We start from the raw sequence: 20,540 nt of genomic DNA on the forward strand, positions 1-20,540 counted from the left end.
ATTCACACGTGCTACACACAGAACACAGGTTTTCTACTTTTAACTCCGTAGAAGTGGTCGGCCTCCGCAAAATGACCTCTGGCTTTCTATCCTCGCACCTTGTACAGCAGGAGATTACGATGGCGCCTCATTTCCCCCCACTGTCTTGCCAGTGACAGTCTGACAGCCTTCCCTCTAGGTTATGCGATATTGCTGGCTGGCCAATGTGTTAATGATGTTTCACTGGTGAGATATGGCTTTGCCAGAGGCAGGCTTCAATGTCCACGCAACATGAGCACAACAACCACTGTGCTGTGGGCAGTTATATAAAAAAGATCCATGGTTATTAGGGGTTGTACTTATCTGACAGTTGTGTCTGTGTCTGTCACGATTACTTTTCACACCTCTATGTCCGAACCAAGGTTCATCTCTTGGTTACATTGTTTGCATTTGATCCCGTTAGCTTTGGTTTCACATTGTTATTTAGGCGTAGGAATTTTGTTTGACATACCTACGTCCTGTCTTCATCACCTACATGGGCTGCTGCTACCTAAACTTTACATAGATGAATTTGTAAAGGGGCGTCGCCTGACGTTGCTGTGTTGTTAGTGGATAGAGAAAATCAATGAACCAGGTCATTTCTTGAATTTCATTGCCACTGTAATATATCCATGGTATAATTACGAGCATCGCCAACTTCCGGTGCAGTGTTCAACTCTACTTCTAAAGCGGCAAATGAATGTCCTTATTGTTCAAAATTAATATTGTTGGAGGCTGTAAGCAATCATGTGCACTGCTTATGCTTCTTTTTCTTCAATTGTTTGAAGCTGTCTTCCTGCAAGTAGTAGAAAGTCCAAACCTTCCCAAAAAAGCATTTTCACACTGAACAAACCAAACCATTGTTTAGTTTAATCTGAACCGAGACCATCTCTTTTTAGTCAGACTAAATATTTGTCCATGGGTCTGGAGAAAGGTCCTATAGGCACTTTTCACACCTGTTATTTTGGTTCTGGCTGAGCTGAAAAGTCAGAAGGTCCCGACCAAACAAGGTGGATGTGAAAGTGCCTTTAGAGTGTGGGCTCTAACAGGGTGAGCTTTACTCCCAGGTCATTTCTAATGCATTTTGCGCTGCTCTCAGTTTCTTTAACTGAGACATCTGACCACAGCTGTCCCTGCTTTTACAAATCTGCTTGTAATCTGCCATATTTACACTAGTAACATGATTAGTGCTAAAGTTTGTGCTTCGTCATATCACAGTATTTCTTATAATGGTTACTACAGCCTTATTAGACCAGGCACAACCAGAGGCAAATGTTACTTTTCTGTAGTCAACTCAGGCACTCAGGAAATGCTGGGAAATCCAATGTCGTCATACCATAATTTCCACTTGTGGCTAGAGCAAAGGCTTAATAGGCTCGCTTTAATGGACTCCCATGTGACGCCAAGTCTCAAAGAAAATCCTGACTGATGGGATCTGTAAAATGCATTTTAGACTGGACTGCCCATCAAAGATAGAGCAAGATAAAAGTGGAATGAGTTTTGACCATTAAGTCGAATAATCCTGTTTCTAGTGTTTTGTCTGGGTGTAGAGCGATGTCAGCTGAGTAAAGAACTGCTCACCAAACATATACAGTATGTTCACATGCCTTTTCAAATATTTCAGTCCCACACACAGTCCCACTGTGTGAAAGAGAGAACAGTGCTGCCGTCAGTGCAGAATCCTTGGAGAAATGAGGGTGAAACCCAGATATAATATTAGCCACCCACCCTGCCGTCACTGCTGGGAATTGGAACTGTAATTTCTGAGCTTCTGGCTGGCCTCTCTAGTTTATGTCCCACTTGCCATACACAGTAAATCTTCTTTTAGAAGCACGTTGATTTATCTCTCCCCCCTTCACAGCAACTCCGGGAAAAAAACGGCTTTCCTGCTGAAGGTTATATGAATGCAATGTTTAACAAATTCACCGGTTGTCCAAAGGCATTTGTGTTTACTTTATGAATTCTTTGTTACATCCTGATATTCCAGAATATTTCATTAGTGGTGTCCAGTGACAGGGGCTTCGACCAGGTGGCACTTGGCAGTGAACCACCAGCAACACCACACAGAATTATGGCCTCTCAATGTGCAGTGACATTACAACATTTCAGCTCATTCATAGAGGAAAACACACACACAGCACATGTCATTACCTTCTGTGCGGATGGTGAAGGGGGAGTCCCCCAGTCTCTTGGCTGAGAACTGCCCCCCCAGAGAGGTCATTAGAAAGCACAGGCTGAAGAAGCCTATACCCACCACGAATATCCTGCAACACAAGGGAGGACAGAGGGGGATGGATTAAAGGGGAGTTCATATAAACCAACATATTTATGTTATATATATTCATGTGGTGGGCAGGTAAATAGATTTTTAGATGAGGAGAGGGAGAGAGATAGAAGGTGAGATATTTGGTGGCAGAAAAAGGAGTGGATTGAGGGTGAGAGATTTAAAAAACCAAAGGAATAATTTAGGCGGATGAACAGGCCGACAATGATGGAAGACAGGTTTTACAGAACAGAATGATCGACAGCGAGAAAAAAAAAAAGAATGAGGAACGCAAAATAGAGATGCAAAGATCAGGGAGAATGTTGCAGCAAGCAAAAGATGAGAGGAGGATAGAAAGACAGCAGGCATAACTGAAGACCATCAAGAAAATGAAAAACTTGAGGCTTAAAGGCACTTGAAACATTTTGATGTTGTTATATTATTGCTTGGCCTTAAAGCTAGGACAAGGGATAAAGTAAGGGAAAAGCAGATTGTCCCGAAGTACAGGCAAAATGAATGATATTTCTGAAATATCAGGAGCCGCACGCAGATAGCCCAAAACATCAGGGCGTTTAAGGTGAATAATGAGTCTAAAGATAGCTAACATGCCAAGTTAAGTCTCTTAATACATGGTCTCACTTCCCTGTACAACACAAAAGTAGGTCAGCCACAACATACAATGCAATCGTTTCTTCACTGTGCGAGTTACTGGCATCTAGAGATATCAAATATATACAGAGGACAGTTCACTGTGCTGTTAATAAAGTGTCCTGCTGGGTGCCGAAGCATCAAATTGTAAAAATCCTTCAGGAGTGGAGACTCACATCCACACTACAGACCTGGCTTTGTAGCATATAAACTTCTGCTTTACTCCACTGTGTCGGAGATCGTATATTTGAAAAGCTACCGTTCCTCAGAGGGGGAAAACAAAAAGAGACTTGTGCGGGTTCTCCCTTGTTAGCGAGCCATGAGAGAATCAGCTCTTTGATTTTAAAGAGTTGAAAATCAGGTCTTTTGTATCAGTAAATCCTGCCTTTGTTAAGTTACTCTCTTCAGTGTATATGGATCAAAGGTTATCTTGTTATGCCGAGACTCTTTAGGGAACCAGAGAGGCAGAGCAGTCGGTGATTCGTAACCGCTGGACAAAATACCTGTCAGCCTCTGTGACTAACAAGTCCAATACCCCACAAGAGAAGATTCTTACGTAACAGAGAATGGCTGACAGTCCGCCACTTGATTCATAGACTCTATACAAAGATGGACGATGTGTCTCCACTTTGCATTCTGTTTCCTGTGTCCGGACTTATTGTTATTGCTTGTTTTCCCCGATTACGGACATGTGCTATGTCAAAACAAATGCGGCCAGCCAACGTGACCGACCAAACCACAGATATCATTTCAAAAATGTTTGCCTGAACCCAGACCAGAGGCTCTCGGGTCGGTTGTCCACACTCTAATCCACTAAAATGGAGCATTGGGGTTTATGACCTTTACTGCAGCCAGCCACCAGGGGACGATTAGGCCATCATGTCGACCATCTTTATATGAAGTCTATGGTTCATTAATCATTTGTTTAGTATCTAAAGCAGTGGTTGGAATGTAATAAAACAGCAGGAAGAAAAATAACTCACAGGAGATTTGTTATATAAATATCCCAATTCACTTCACAGGTTAAGGCCAACCCTGCAAAGGTAAACCTTTAAACTTTTAACTTGTGCAGTCGAGGTTGGAAAATTTGATCTTTACTTAACAAATGAATGCATTATTCATAACTATTGCGATCTATTCAAAGCCAGGCGAGGGCTTGTTTGCTTGAATGTGCGGCCCAGTGTGAAATCTGGCAGCACTTCCTGGAATGTTGAGCAGCTCCAGTCACGCAAAGTTCAGAGCAAAACCTCTTAATATTGATGAGGCCGTCAGAAATGAGTTCCTATCAACACCAACGCATGAATAACCACTTAAAAGAACATTTGCCAGATTGATCTGATTGACCCAACGGGATCAAGATGATGTTGAATAATCTGTTAAGTATAGAGCTCTGCGTTTTGGCAAGCTCCCAGGGTGACTTTATATTCCAAGACAGAGCTGATGTGTCTTGCCCTGGGTTGTATAATGCACTCAAATGGCTTCAAGGACAGACAGAGGGATGCAGCTTCTTGGAGAGGAAACTTTTTTGTATTCCCCCGCACAACATAAAGAAAATATTGGTAACGAAGTATCATTATCATCAAGGCTCATCAAGGGATGCAGCAAGCGTGATAACAGTTGTCTGATCATTCCTAAAGGTAAACCAGTGGTACAGTCATTACAGTTAAACTGGTCATTTATCTTCATCTTCCGTACCTTCTGTAAGCAAAGTAATCAGACTCCACTTTGAGCTGGAGTTGGATCTGGTGAATTACAGTGCTGATTACACTGGCAACAAGACAAAGGGAGTTCTCAATTATGATTATCGTCTTGATTCGGTGCTGGTGAAAGCCGATTATTAGAGACTTTAATGTGATGATCACTGCGATCATCAGGATTACAGCAAGAGGCTTCAAAGCAAAGAGTCAGCAAGTCAACAGCCCCTCCTGCATGGAGCACTTCTTTATCAATATTTACCTCCATCAAAGAGGTTATATTCTCACTCCTGTCAGCTGGTTTGTTTCCTTTTCAGCAGGATTACACAAAATCTACTTAATGGATTTCCACAAAACTTGGTTGGAAGGCAGAACATGCACCAAGAAAGAACCCATTTAATGTTGACACAGATACAGACAAAGGAACTGATCCAGGGTGGGTTTTTATCTCTTTCTTTAACATTACGAGATAGGAAGTTTTTTTTGTGTGTGATTTAAATGATTCCCCAGGGAATAATGCATGGATCTTGGAAAAACAGGCATATTTAGAAAACTGATGCCCATGAGTGCCATTTGGTGCCTCTTGATTCAATTTAAGGGGACTGTTCACAACAGTCTAAGCTTCACTGTGTTTTCTCATACAGCAGAACGCTGTCCCTCCTAAGATGCTGTCGCATTATGAAATAATGAAATATTACCCCCATCTGTTCAAGGCATATTGAGGAATGAATTGGAATAGCTCAATCATTGTCAAAGCACCACAGAGCAGCACAAAGAGTAACTGATGTGAATCCAATCCCATACAATCATTACGCTCAAAGGATTATTAGTCATAACTATAAGGCCATGGGTGAGATACTTATACCTGCATGGATTATGCACTTACTATACAACCATCTGGTCAGCAAACCAAGAGAGTGTGGAGAGAGTGGAAGCTGACAAAACCAGTGAACTGATTTAGAACAACACATTTCAAAAGACCCATTACTTGTTTTTCACTCTCACACTCGGTGCATTGTATTATCACGAAAAGGAAAACTGAAGAGGCCCAGTGACAGGTTTGATAAAGGGGTTGCAAAAAGGGCATGAAGCCAAAAGGGCTGATTTTACTGATCACCAATCTCTGTGATCCAAGTATGTTTGCAGGACAGGGGGACAACAGTGGTGCTTGTAAGCCACAACACTGATGGAAAGACAGGGGAAAAGAAAGTGAAAGTGAGTGTCAGCTCATGCGAGCGTGCGGAAACTGGTCTGATGCCGTCCTAAGGCGATCGTTTCCCCTCTTATCATTTAGCCGTTTTACAAAGTGGCGTTAGGTGGGCGATATGAGAGGATTAGGCCCCGGTCCTGCCTGACGAGTCTTTAATTAACAGGCTTAAAATAAATGCTCTGCTCCCTATAATTGGATCAGAAGGAGAGATCTGCTATCAGCTAATTGGCTTCCTCACACATGCCTCTAGGTAGATGATTTAAAGCGAGGAGTTCTGCCAGGCGTGCAGGAGTCGCGGTGTAGGTGTTTTCCAAGAAACTTTTCTTGGAACCTTAAAAAGTCTTTAGTCTTGGAGATATTTGGCAATTTAAGGTGACTGCACACAGCCTTCATTTTGGGTCGATGATGATTTTCATATTTCTGCAACACTTACTGCTCCAGGTCTTGTCAAAAGACCAGAGTTGTCAGTTAATATCCTGTTGCCCAAAAGTTATCGGTCTGTGTTGCCAGGGGAAAAAAGCCTACTATTACTGTTCTGGTGCTTCAGTGATCTAAAATTCATATTCACAATAGTCCTGTGCAACAAACCAGTCTCAATAATTGTTGTTATATATTTTACTTTAATAGAAATAAAACATAAGTTCAATAAATATCTATCTCTGCTAATGTATTGTGAAACCATAGTGAGAGATATAACAATACATTATTTAGTTAATTTCCATCCATTATGTGTGTAAAACCACAATTGTTTCTTCAACAAGGAGGAGCAACAATCAGCCTTTATACTTGAAAGAAATAATTTTTCACTACATCTCCCAGTTACAATTTGTTCAACCCTTGCCAGGAAACTTAATTTCTCCCCAGGTTGTATTCCTTTTCCGTAAACTAACATGACAGCACACCTACCATTCATGGTAAAATGATGGAGAGCTAAGCTCAGCGCTACAGATCTGGTTTCATTCTAAATAAAAATTAGTTGTAGTGAGCTCTCCATGTCTGTCTGCGCTGTCAAGGCTAGTGTAGCTTTGACACAGAGCTGCTCAATTAAATGGGAATGTATAAATGCTTGATCTGCCGAGGTAAAGCAATTCATTACAGCATGAATGTAACATCACTGACACACATTTTATTATCATCATAGTTTTTCACATGTTATTGAGGATGGCAGCTGCACAACTGCTGCACCGTTACTCCAGCACAGAGGGGAAATAGTTTTGGAAATCCAAAACAGTGTTAGCAGGTGGAAAATGTATGAGTTTTTACTCTCCAACTCCCGTTATTCAGAAAAAAAAAGATTTATTTAATGATTTAAAATGACGCCATTATTTCTCAATGGAACAGCATGGCCCAATGGTATGTGAGAGTATCAGCTGGTTAAGTGGTTAATATGCGTTTCCCCTCTCTACACCATCACAAACAAAGCCACACACAGTGATAATGGAGCTACCCATGCAGTGAGGAACTAAGTTAGAGCTCGGCTGACTGGTGCCACAGCATCATTTATATTTACAAGTGCTCCTTCATGATTTATCACTGTGGGTTGCCCTTTATCTTTTAATGTATGAATCTAAATCTAAGTCATCTGCTGGAGTTCAACATCTGACATGTGTTTGGGTGAGTGCTGACACACGCACGCACACGCACGCCAGTCTGTGGAGTCAGGAGGCGAATAAAAAATTTGCTTTGTTTGAAAACAACTCTGTGTAAAGGGAGGAGCGTGACATCATGAAGCACTTGGCGACGCACGGATGTATTTAAATGCAGACGGATGCTCCATGTTTGACTTCTTACGTGACCCCATGCTGAGCTCACCAGCCGACACTGTGGCTGTCTCTAACCCTTGATGGCATGTTTTAAGCACTGAAACTGTTATTTTGTGTTAAATTATTGTAGTTGGGTTAGGTTTTGTTTATTAAGTGATTTTGTGAAGTGCATTTTATAAGAGTTTTACAGGAAAAAAGCATCAGTTCTAAATCCTTTTAGGAACCAGTATGGTTTTAAAAGTATCTATTTGGCAACGGTATTGGAAAAAACCCAGACGATATCAGACCCTGCACAATAATAAGTACACACACAGACACGCACAGACACACACAGGCTGCACACAGTGTCATTTCTTAACTCGTGTTTCTGTTCAGCTTTTGGACATCTGTGTGATATAATATATGTATATATATATATTATGAGGGAAAAAATTGTAATATGGCAAATTATCTTACTCATGAGACACGATTATTGAGAGGCTGGCACCAAATATTGATATTTAGTAATTTAGTGTATATATATATATATATATATAGTTAGGACTTTTGCCAGTTTCTGTATATTTTACATTGAAACGACGGCACATGGGGACAGTGACAAGTTACTGTGTGTTTGTCTAAGACTACAGAGGCAGTAAGATTTTAAAAAACGTGTACATTGTTTCATTGAAGTTTGTGTCAAACTCTGTGAAACTGACACCAAACTGCAGTGAATAATAAATACGGAAATCCTGCACTTTACCTCTTCGGGGGCATTTTGTATTGAGGCACCATGAGGTCTACGATGGTGTTGCACTATATGGATTATCGCAGAATCAATGTATCGTGATATTATCCTTATCGTGGACCATGTATTGCATATCGGTGATTCCCAGCCCTAGTGTCTTTGCATTTAAATGGAGCACAGAGCCGGAGGCTGAGAGAAGAGCATGGTGGGGAATGGGTTCGTCTCTCACCTGAACGGCTTGAACGTCACTAGACATCTTCTGACCATTATTTTGCCGTCGGTGCAGCCAGGAATCATTTCCCAAAACCTCGGACCCCTGACATCGCCGTTGACCTCCCGACCTGCAACTTCAGGTGTCCGAACATGTCCTGTTCCTCTTCTGCCCGCGTCCCGTCCAGCGGTTGCACAGCGGCGGGTTGAGTCGGCTGTTTCAGACCAAACCGGCGCCCACGGGTGCTCCTTCTCCGCCTCCGGGAGAAATGGTGGGAAGTTTAATTCAGCAAGTCTCCTCTCCTTTGTGTGGAAATGTCCCTTTACAGCGTAAGTCCCCTTGTTCCGGGCGAACGCATCGCAGCAGCTCGTGTCCTGGAGTCACGGAGTCGTATCCCGCGCGAGGTGTGCGCACAAAAAGATGGCGTCACGATGTGAATAAAAGTGTGAGTCGTTGGAAAGTCTCCCTCCGTCCTGTCGGAGAGCGAGGAGCCGGATCCACGGACACGTCAACTTCACGGAGAAGCCAGCGAGAGTGTGTCCACTCCGCCGCGGGTTCCCGTCACTTCTCCAGAGGGAAAGTGGAAACAGTCGACTCTTCCACTTCCTGTCCACCCCTTCACAGTAATGGCTACTTCTCCATCACTGGCAGCAATCATGTCAAACCGTGTAGGCTGTTTTTAATTCCCCATATCTGTGTAATAATAACAACAACAACAATAACAGTAATAACCATCATCATCTTTCTTTTTCCTTTTTCTTCCCTACCGACACATGTAAAGCGTCCTTGGGTCTCTTGAAAGGCACTATATAAATTCAAGTTATTATTATCATCACCATCATCGAGACGAAATTATTGAATCAATTAAAAACGTCCCAAAACAATGGATAGATTGACATTTGACTGAAAATAAATATAAATGTCTGTCTGATGAAACATATTATGTTTATTATTTCCACATGAAGCACATCATTTTAAGTGTAACACTTAAGTCGCAAGTGACAAACATTGGAACATTTAACCAGGTTTCAGTTGTTGTTGTCATTGTCTTTGTTTATAAAAGGTACTATACAAATTATTATTAATATACTTATGTATTTATTTTTCATGTAGTTCTGATCTTACCAACTATTGTAATCATTTTATTATGATTTATTTCCTTATTGGTTTTCCTCTTTTCTAATTTGTATCTTTTTTATTCTTGTATTTGTCGCCTAATGCTGTGTAATCTTCAAATTGTTTTTTTGTTTTGTCCTATTGTTTGCCTCTTTCATTATTTCATATAATTTCCTAATTGTGTTTTCTGATTTGTCGTTACTGTGGGAGGAAACTCTACAAAGCATGTCTAAATGAGTTCATTGGTTTAAAAAGAAAAGGTTTTGACCACAGAGCCTATAGACTGCAGCAGTTAAACCACTACTGAGTGCGAGCATTGTGTTCTTTTACTTGGGAGGCAGATTCCCATCATTTCCTACACAGCTGTATCTTCTTCTGGCTGACTTGACTGTGGTCTGTACAATAATAGAAAGATCTGATAGTGTGAAGCCTCTGCAGCCTCAGTGGCCTCTGCACCGCGCCATCTGCGGCTTTGTAAGTTCACTGTTGTGACACCAAAGCACTCAGAACCTCAACTTTCATTGTCCCCGCCTCAGAACTATGAATAAAACAATGACCAGTTTACTAAGACCTACTTTTCCTCCACGCAGCCTTTAAAAGGAACATTGATTTATCATACCATGAACTATAGAAACATTGGTGGTGGGCTACCCAGTCATTAGAAAACTAGAAAATTATGTATTTATTATTTTAATCTCACTCTGCGGATTGACATGGGTGTGGAAAACTGTTCTGTACACAGAGTAGATTTCTCAATCCACACAGTTCCACCTGAATATAATAAACCCATGCGGTTATTTATGAGATTATCTTTGCTTCTTTTTGCTCATGAGGATCTATACTGTGATTGTGTGTCTATGTGATGGTCACAGTGTTGAGCATCGCAGCAGAGCAGTTCAGCACCACGGACAGCGAATGTGAACAGGATGCAGCAGCGGCCCCCAGCGGCAGGCAATGTTACTGCAGCCACTAGAGTACTACAATCACAGAAACAGCACTAGTGATGGTAGTAATCTTAATAGTATTAACACTGTGTAGTATACATCCTTAAAATAATACAGGGAAGATTGCAGCACTGTTTATAATGGGTCAAAAATGGGCTTAAACACCACTTAAAAATTCAACTTACCCATAACATACAATTAATGACACTATAAAACTGAGCTACAGCTCTGGACAACCTTATTTGTTGAGTTTAATGATCAGCAGTCAGTTTTAGTTGTGGCACAGATTATACAATCTTTGTGGCCAGCAGAGCGTTGGGGCAGAACTGGAGGCAGAAGGGGGAGTTCCACAGGGAACCAGACCGAAGATGACAGTGAAATCTCAAACTGCCTTCATGCATCACTTACCACTGGTACATGTGGATATGACTGACAGCCCCGACGCCCATGCCTGCTGTCCCTCTCTATGGGTTGTGTGAACAGTTCTGCACAGTGGTAGAAATCAGCGAAGTCTGAAAAGCCTTCTGTCAGAGGCTGAGAATACCCACAGGCAGGATACTTTACCTCACTTCAGACTCTTACAAAGCAAATATAGATGTTATTACCCAGCTCCCAATTCTAAGGACTCATTTAAAAAATGTTATACTGTCGGCAGGATAGATGCATTTTCATAAACGACAAGAGCTGCCCACTGCAGCAGTGAAGTGTAGCCTATTATTTCAGTGGAAGAGGTATTAAGTCCAGTTCTGCAGCTCTAGAGCGGAGGAGGTGTCACAGGTCCTGTCACAGATATAATATGTAGCTTTTTTGTTTTGCTGGTCTGGTCCTCTTCCCCCTCAGCTGGTTAAGTTCCCTCTGCAGTGCTTGTTCCTAATAAGCTGTCTACCTTCAATCAGCATCTCGCCCGAGGCTGAGCTAACAACAATCTGTAAATCCACCCACAGGCACAGACGAAGGAGGCGATGTGTAATAAAAAACAAAAGGCAGACCTGATGTTCACTGCGATTATGACATCATCTTTCGTGCCGCACATTTGGTGCCGTATGACTTTCATTTTGTGCTGCTTTGTTCTGTGCCTTCTTCTTCTTTATAAGTAACCCTCCCATCTGGTTTATTGGTGGCCTCAGCAAATGATAGATACCCTATTGCTGTGATGATTATAAAGACAGTTGCAGGGCAGGGGGTTAGAGCATGAAAACAATTATCTATTCATTTATTCTATTTGTCATGTGTTATCTTTGCATAATATAGCTTTACATTAGAATACAGCAGTAGGTACAGAAGCTGTTTCAGATAAGCACCAAAACTAACTGTTTCCTGCAGGACCTTACACTTTGTTGAATCACTGTAACTAAACTAATCAAATATATGTGGATTTTTTTTTCATCTGTCAGCTAATCAATATCTGGTCAATATCTTTTCAATATCAATGCACGGTTTCTGGGATAATCCAACATATACGATCACTCTGTCCTTACAAGATGGTGGAAACCCATCAATAATAATATGATAAACGTAGTTCCTCTCTGATGTTGCCCTGTGTGACCATGTTACAAAATAATATCCAAAAGGAAAGAAATATTGGCAACAAAAGATTTAGCATATGAAAAAAATGAAAACATTTTACTATGATAAGTTAAATGAAGGAATTATTTGAAGGATAATTATTTTTTGAAAGATAAACTACTTTCAACATTGGCCAGTATACAAATAGGACATCGCTGTGGTATAAAAGAGCCTGAAGACCATCACACACTAAGACAAACACACACACAAAGAGACACTGAGCAAGTGAAATATGGATCAAGAGGAAGTGTTTCTTACATGTGGAATGCTCAACACATTTTCTTCCAGGATGGATGACAGAACTAGAAAAGGAGCACAATCTGTCTTTCAAAGGACAGGGACAAAGAGAGGAGAGCATACAGGCACATTTGTCTGAAGTGTTTCACGAGAACTTCTTTTATCTGGTCCAAAAAGTTGTTATCAGATTTCAGTCGCAACAAACTCTCTCACCAACAGGGAGAAATGACTTCGAGAATAATAGCGCTGGAACATAAACAAGCCTCAGACAGATGCATGGTGGGAGTTAGTCATTGGTCATGTGCAGAACTGCAATCAAGCTTATGGCATACAAAAGGAAAAAGTACATCACAATACATCTTATGATGTATGATAGGATCAAAATCAAGTTTATTGCTGACTAGATTTCAGCATAGAGGGAAATTTTTACTCCATAACACTGAACATAATAAGTTGAAAGTGAGGGAAAAGATGAAGCAATTTAAAGAGCAAGTAGTGTATAATCACAATCAGCTTTACTGGCCAAGTGACCACATGCCAGGAATTTGACTCTGTACAGCAATTACACTAAGGACATTTAGATAGAAATAGACATACAGTTACAGGGATAAGGACAATACAAATGATTATAGTGGTGTTTGGTCCGGACTGTACAGTACAAAGGCATGTGAAAAGAAAGTTAAAGTCATACATATATAATATGTGCAATATATCACCAAGAAAATGTCTTAATAAAATGTTACAGGTATTATAATAGTTAAATATTAAAGCCAAATCTTTTGATTGCATTTAATTTATTTTTAGGAATATTATAAAATCATATGCTTTTCAGACTAAACTGAATAATATAGATATTGTGTTTTATTGAGAACGTGCCAATATTTTTCTTTTTGCTGAGGGAGCTGCATGATCTTCCAAAGGTGGTGGTCTCTGTAGGATTTTGTTTACATGCACATATGGACTGATTCATGCAACAGGCTGATTTAGCAGCTGGAAGTCGGATTCCTCCGGACTGAAGACTGAGCAGACGTGGATGATTGGTACCGATAATCTTGTGCTATGTGAGGGTTAAGTAACTTGTCTTACTTCCAAATGTCAATGAACAGCACACGGGATTATCTCAAGCATGTTGATCTTCACATGTTAGATAATCTAAAGCAAATTTCACAGTGGAAGCAAAAAAGTGATGCATGATTACAAAACTAATCAATACTCAAGAGTTGTATTCATGATCAATTAATTGTAGCCTCACTTGCAACCTCTCATTTGAAAATTCCAATTTAAACTTGAAGAATACTTATTTTTGAAATTCAGATTCAAATGATATAAATGATGATACCAAAATACATATAAGCCTATGAATTTATATATACAGTGATCTTCAAGAAACCTGGGATTATATGATGTTAAACTACACTTCTGCTTGTTTTTCCTTCTTGTTAAATGATGAATTAGAAATCGTCCCAATAATAGTCTGTATCTAAAAGTATATTTTACTCAATGGGTTTCCTCTAACAGTGGTGTAACAGATATCATATGGATAAGGCTAATGATCCAGCATTGGGAGTCGATGGAGAAGTTGTTTATCTGGACACCAGCATAAATTGATTTTCTCTTTCTGGAGCCGGCAAAGGTCAAAGTCATTTCTAAATCCATCTTATTGGGACAACGTGGACGAGTCAGCCAAACAAAGTGTGATTCCTATCAAGTGATTTATGCATTATGACGGTGCGTCGCTCTCACAGGAGGAGTCGAGATGAGGACAACAGACTGAGATCAAACTCCAAACTCTGATCACGTACACAAATTACATATCAGTGTCACGCACCCGTGGCAGCCGGTCTAATTTCACTTTCTCTGGCAGAGAGGAGAAACCCATGTTACTGTCGCAATACGCAACATGTGACCAGAAGTAACAGATGGCCAAAACGAGACAACACCCCATGGCCTCAGTTAGAATTAGACAAATAAACATTGCAAGCATTACAGCAAAAAAATATTTGATCCTGTCCCCGTGTCTGAACAACTACAGTAGATCTGCTGGGTTAACTAAAAGAAAAATACGAGTTCATATTTCTAATTCTATGGCACTACAGAGCACAACCAGATCAACTATTTCATATTTGGTGTTTTTATCAACCTTACTGCAGTGAAGCCGAACAAGCACAATGCCTAAAAGAATCACCTCATTCAAAGCAGCTCTGTTATCTGCCCTCTGTGATTCACTTTATGTTTTATTCTTATAGTATAATTAAATTATATTGTATTTTTCCATCCATACCGTTCAAATTAAAGGATATGATCAGATTTTACAAGTGGTAGTGATGTGACACCTTCATTAACAAAATCAAGTCCTTTCTCGGTGCAGAACGTATTCCAAAGTGCAGCCAAAGATAATTTGCGGCTTCAGCAGTCTGAAAGGTTACACTCCAAAGTTCGTCCTCTCAGTGGGACATTCCCTCTGTGCGTTTCCTTGTACGGCTTTGGTGGAGGGACACACCCTGGTAGTTGTCTGGGCCGTAGGTTTGTTGCTGGGACAAAACACTGGCAATAGACCAACACAATTAGCAGGATGAACAGTTCAATTTAGCTCAATTCAATTTGGCTTAGACCTCAGACTGCTGAAACTTCCTTTGAGCAACACACTCCTAGAATAGTATGACATAAGAACACCCAACTGGTCCTATAAAAACATGTATACATATAAATTAAGGCAGCAATAATCAATCGGTTTGTTTATTACATTTTAACATGGCAATTTATATGCAGCACCTCAGCTGGGTTTGGCTCCAGCTCTAGATGATGGATGGATAGATGGGTGGATGAATAGATGGATGGATGGATGGATGGATGGATAGATGGATGGCAATATAGCACCTTTAAGCTAGTTGGTGAATATAGTGGAGCAACTACAGAGCCAGGCCCTCAGGAGTCGGAGGGACAGAAACATGACTCTAAAATAAATATTGATGTTGCAAATGTAAATAATGGGCAAGTGTTGGCTTTTGATATTGCATGTTTAAAGACCCTGTACTGAGGGTTTTCTACATGGCCCAGTTCTCACCAGTTGATGAAACAACACTGGACTTGTGTATATTGCTGTTATTTATTACAAGTGGCACCACGGTCTTCTCTTGTCGGTCATCTGGTCTACAACACAAATCCATCACATCTCAGAGGAATAAACTCCTGTGGTACTGTTCGATCAAAGCTGAAAACTGCTGGTGACTGACAGTTACATTTCTGCTGCAGGATTGATTTGAGCCAGATTCTGAAATAAGCCTCTATTGTCAATTTAGACCCCCCCCCGTTTTTTGTCTCATATACTCAGTCCCTTCGTCCTGCTCTCCCTGGTCCCCCAAACAAAGACAGGCTAATTGGGTGTCTAGACTCGGTCACAAAAAGCAAACAAAAAACAATCCATTACCTCTGAACTGTAATTGAAAACAGAGCCCAGAGTTAATTACTTATCGTTAATCATCCCATTCACCTCCAGCTACCTGTAGGCTTGATCGTTTTTTCACTCCAACAACTTTTGTTTACACCAATTACAAACCTCCCTCTGGATCAGATGGAGGGGAAACTGTTGAAAGCAGGGATGAAGACAAAACAGACAAATGGAGGGATGACAGAAATCGATGGAAGAATAGAGAATGGACATGAGGAGAGAACATAACAATAAGGGAGATTGATTTATCTGTAATGAATGAGGAAAATGGCTCAGCGGAGTGATTTGTCCCGGTCACGTCCGGGTTGATTGTGGGCCGTTTTGTGAGCGGTTGAAAGGCGATGGAGTATTGTGATGCTGATTGACAGCGCAGGTCGACATGAGAAAGACAATTTGCATTTTCATTGCATTTGAGATTGACTTCGCTGTTCCTTTGTGGTTTCACGCGCACCTACCCACCACACACACACACAGACCCACACACACACACACACACACACACACACACACACACACACACACACACACACACACACACAGCCATATGAACATGCAAACATCAAGGTGCCGTCTCTGTGCAGAGCCTCAGTATCTCCGCAGTGCGTGAGTGACAGCTACACTGTGGCTCCCTGTGAGTCTGTGTGGGATTTGGAAATAGAACCAAAAGAACTGCTCTCAAAATAGAGCAACTGAGCCCAAATTATTTGCCCTGAATGAACCCTAATGTTGACAAGAAAGTATTATTTCAACATTAGATAATGTGTCAAGCTTTGTGGTAAAGTGGGAAAAAAAAAATCTCAAGAATTCGACATACAGAAGCCATTAGAACTTGAGGAGATGAGATTATGTTTTAAGTACACAGGGTCAAGAATACATACACAAGAATTTTTAAACCCAGATGTGCATCTACAGAAGCTTGACAGCAGTAAGAGTAGTAATGAGCAGTACTACGTGTGTCGGGAGAGCAATAGAAATTATTAAACTGTGCCTACAGCAATGGAAACACAAAGTGCTAGATAGAAAATACTATAAGGAGTTTCTAAAAGGAGTTGATTGGGTTTAAAATTATAATAGATGATGACAGTTGACTGGGAACACCCTGGAGCTCTTGGTATGTCAACACACATTTCATTTGTCTCTGATTACTTTCACCACGTACCTAGATATACCGTTTATTTCATATCTTTAGTTGAACTGACTGAATTGGAAATGTGAGACATGAGCAGTATGGATTGTGAGCACTTCCTAGGCTGTTACACCATCTCAAAGCTTCTGGTTGTGTGCATGCACAGACGTCTCACTTCAAATACAATATTGGTAGTTTAATGTAACTGCATTTGTTATCTTAGAAAAGTTGTGCAGTGTGATGAAGGCATTTATACACACGCACACACACACACGCACACACACACACACACACACACACACACACACACACACACACACACACACACACACACACACACACACACACACACACACACACACACGCACGCACGCACACACACTTCTTCAGATGAACACTTTTGTCAGGCAGCCTGTTTTGACAGCAGCCTTTGGAATGAAAGGAGCAGTCATCAGAGTGGGACATCACTGAGCAACGCCAAAGGGGAAAGGGCCTGCGGGGGCCGCTGAGAGCCCAAATGCTGACAATGTGACTGACAGACATTCCATCCCATTCTGTGGCAGCGGGGCAAGGATGGAGTACACAGAGGTGACAAGATTCTCATAGCAATCTCCGGGAGACAGAAAGGAGCTGATCCCAACATTTTGATCCAAACTGAATTATTCTGTCTGACTGTCTAACACCCTGGGCAGCCAGCAGCCACAAAAACACACATACTGCCCTGACAGAGGAAACTGTTGGTAATACATGACATGTTGAAATTTGATTCAAAGTACTGCGTATAAGTTTACATACACGCAAGATAGAGCCTCTCATTTCTCCAATTTATTCTGATCTTTGCATGTAATATAGTTGCCAAGGCCCAACAGCCCCCTTAAATTCAATCAAGCTACACCAACAGCTGTATTGCTATGGCTTGTGGGATGTGGGATGTGGGTGGTGTGAGATGGAGGCAAAATCTGGGCCCAAACCATTTAGCTATGTGGGAAATATGCCTAATCTTTTTCTATCAACGTCCATAAATGATTCCTGGAAAATCTGCAAAATTGTCAAAAATGCTCTATGGTCCGGATCTATGCCAAAAATGAATGGCTTCTTTATTGCTGCATGTCCCGTCCTTCCACTGGAAGTCAAGGAAATCTGTGTTTTTTGCAAAATCCGGTTGACAACCCAACCAGCCAACCAGCCAATCAATCAACCAACCAACCAACCAACCAACCAACCAACCAACCAACCAACCAACCAACCAACCAACCAACCAACCAACGGACAGGCGCAAAAACCTTATTGCTAGAGCATACAATAATATCTTCGCCAGGGAGGCCAGGGAGGCCACAGTTTTGAGGAACTCTTCACTCTCACAACATGGACCTGGCGCACAAAGTGAGGTCTATTAAGTTAATGTCTTCCAATGATAATGTGGAAGTGGCCTCAACAGAGATCTAACTTTAACCCCCTCCAGCACTTTTGAAATGAACTGTAAAACTCACTGCGAGTCTAAACTCCAGCAGCAGGATTTCAAAACAGAAGTGAATCAATGCCCACAGATATGAGGGCTCATGCATTATGTTTAATATCAAATGACAGGATTAATTAGAAAGAAACACATTATACAGACGATGTGTGAAATGCAAAATTTGATGCAGGATGTTTAAACAGTCATCCCTCTTTGACAAGTCTGGCGACTTAAGAAACAACATGAGGAGTGAACTCCAGCTTCAAACACCTCTGACTGAAGCTCCTGGCTTTCCTTCACTGGAGCAGAACCCTCGTCTCCCTCTCTCATACACGGGGATTGCAATAGTTGTTTCCCATAGTGTGCTAACTCCAAAGCTGCGCTGCATGCCCTGCTTGTTCCTGTTCTCACCTCTAACCTCCCACATCACATCGTCACATCATTTGGTTGGAGGAGACAGTGCAGGAGCAGGAGCTGACTTCAGTTAAACCTCTTATCCCTGCATGAGAGTTGAGTCCCAAGATGACCGACTCAGCCAACAACCCTCCCACTTGCCAGTGTCAGTGTCCTCATGTACTCTGAAAATAACTCACTGCCATCTGCAAGGCTTCTCTCCCTTTAGTTTCTTACAGTTTCCTTCATAGTGGCACAGCAGCTGCCGTTGCTATACACTATAGTTTCTTTGTGATATAAAAAAAAAAACCCTCAGAGAACAAAAGGAGGATTTTCACAACTCTGCATCAATCCCCTCAGATCCCTCAGAGTGAAGAAGCAATGTACTTGGGATATGATGGGACTTCTTGATCCACTGGTGTCTACAGAGCTACTCAGGGCTCTACCTTTTGGTTGTTGAAAGGAGAAAAGAGGAGTGATTGATTCCATCCACTTTCTACCTTATGCAGCAATAAAAAGACAGACCAGGGCAAAATCAATGGACGTTTATAAAGGTTGCTGCTGCACTGTGGGTATAAGGCCACTGCGAGTTAAACAGAATGAGGTGGAATTGAAATCCAGATAATCAGAACAAAAACTCTGGTCAGTAAATGGGATAAATATTCTTTAACCATGTTCTGCGGTTTTCCCATCGATGAGGTCAAATGGCATGCATGACTTAAGGGATGTGCGAGAAAACCCCTCCATTGCCTCAGTTAAATAGTGGACGACAACATAGCAGGTCTCTCAGCGAAACGAAAATGCTCCTGTGCCGTGTTTAACAGGCTCGACACAACACTGTACCTCCAATATCTAATAGTCAAGAGTAGAGACAGTTCCCTAAATAGGACGAATGGCACAAAGGCTCCACGAAGGCAGTGATGTGTCAAACCCTGCCAAGGCGGGTAACAGGTTGGAGAGCCAGAGTGATTAAAGCAATGAATCACTTGTGGGGAGGTCTCAGCTGGCGTCATCGAACACGCAAGACGTGTGTGTGTGTGTGTGTGTGTGTGTGTGTGTGTGTGTGTGTGTGTGTGTGTGTGTGTGTGTGTGTGTGTGTGTGTGTGTGTGTGTGTGATAGAGAGTGAGAGAGAGAGAGAGAGAGCAAGATGTTTCAGCATAGACACGTTGTTTTTCACTCTGTTGTTTATACAACGCTGAATAAATGCGTCCAATTTCATTCTCATTCTTCGCCAGCCCGAAACAAGACCCATAAATCTAGATAGTAGATGTGTGCGGAGGGCCACAACCACTTTGTAACAGCGAGCAAATGAGAGCAGGTGTTACTTGCAGGTGGGTAGTGATGTGGAGAGAGTCTCTGTGCTGTGAGGACAGAAAGACAACCAAGAATTATTTGATTTTGCAAAACCTAATCAAATTATTATATACATATTAGTGTAGACTGAAACAGAAATACAAGTGAACTTAGTGGTGTAACTAATTCTTCTCAGTTATAAAACTAACTTATCTAAATTTTGATGTAAATGTTTGTTTATAAAGACTAAAGTAGAAAATGAATGTTGTGAAAGTTTAACCTAATTTAACATAATTACCTTGTAATTGTACATTGGCATAATGTGGTCCATCCACAACACCAATGCAGCTCATTTAAAAACAAATAGTTTGGAGGAATCATTAAATTTGAGATTCATAGATATCGCAGCTATGGAACTTCAGTAAC

General features: G+C 41.3%; 1 protein-coding gene across 3 annotated transcripts in view; it reads right to left on the reverse strand.

Annotated features, from left to right (window-relative positions):
* Positions 1 to 9,142, reverse strand: part of LOC118100950 (alpha-1,6-mannosylglycoprotein 6-beta-N-acetylglucosaminyltransferase B) — a 113,042-nt gene extending 103,900 nt beyond the window's left edge. For 2 of the 3 annotated variants that reach the window (XM_035146512.2, XM_035146504.2), the window contains exons 1-2: positions 8,553 to 9,142; positions 2,170 to 2,282 (exon numbers count right to left, since the gene is read on the reverse strand). In XM_035146512.2, the coding sequence (XP_035002403.1) occupies positions 2,170 to 2,282; positions 8,553 to 8,620 (181 nt within the window). In that variant the 5' untranslated portion in view covers positions 8,621 to 9,142. The remainder of the gene's footprint in view (positions 1 to 2,169; positions 2,283 to 8,552) is intronic. The other variant, XM_035146522.2, reaches the window with a different exon arrangement.
* Positions 9,143 to 20,540: the final 11,398 nt, after the last annotated feature.

The sequence above is a fragment of the Hippoglossus stenolepis genome, chromosome 2 (assembly GCF_022539355.2).
Source record: "Hippoglossus stenolepis isolate QCI-W04-F060 chromosome 2, HSTE1.2, whole genome shotgun sequence".
Classification (NCBI taxonomy): Eukaryota; Metazoa; Chordata; class Actinopteri; order Pleuronectiformes; family Pleuronectidae; genus Hippoglossus; species Hippoglossus stenolepis.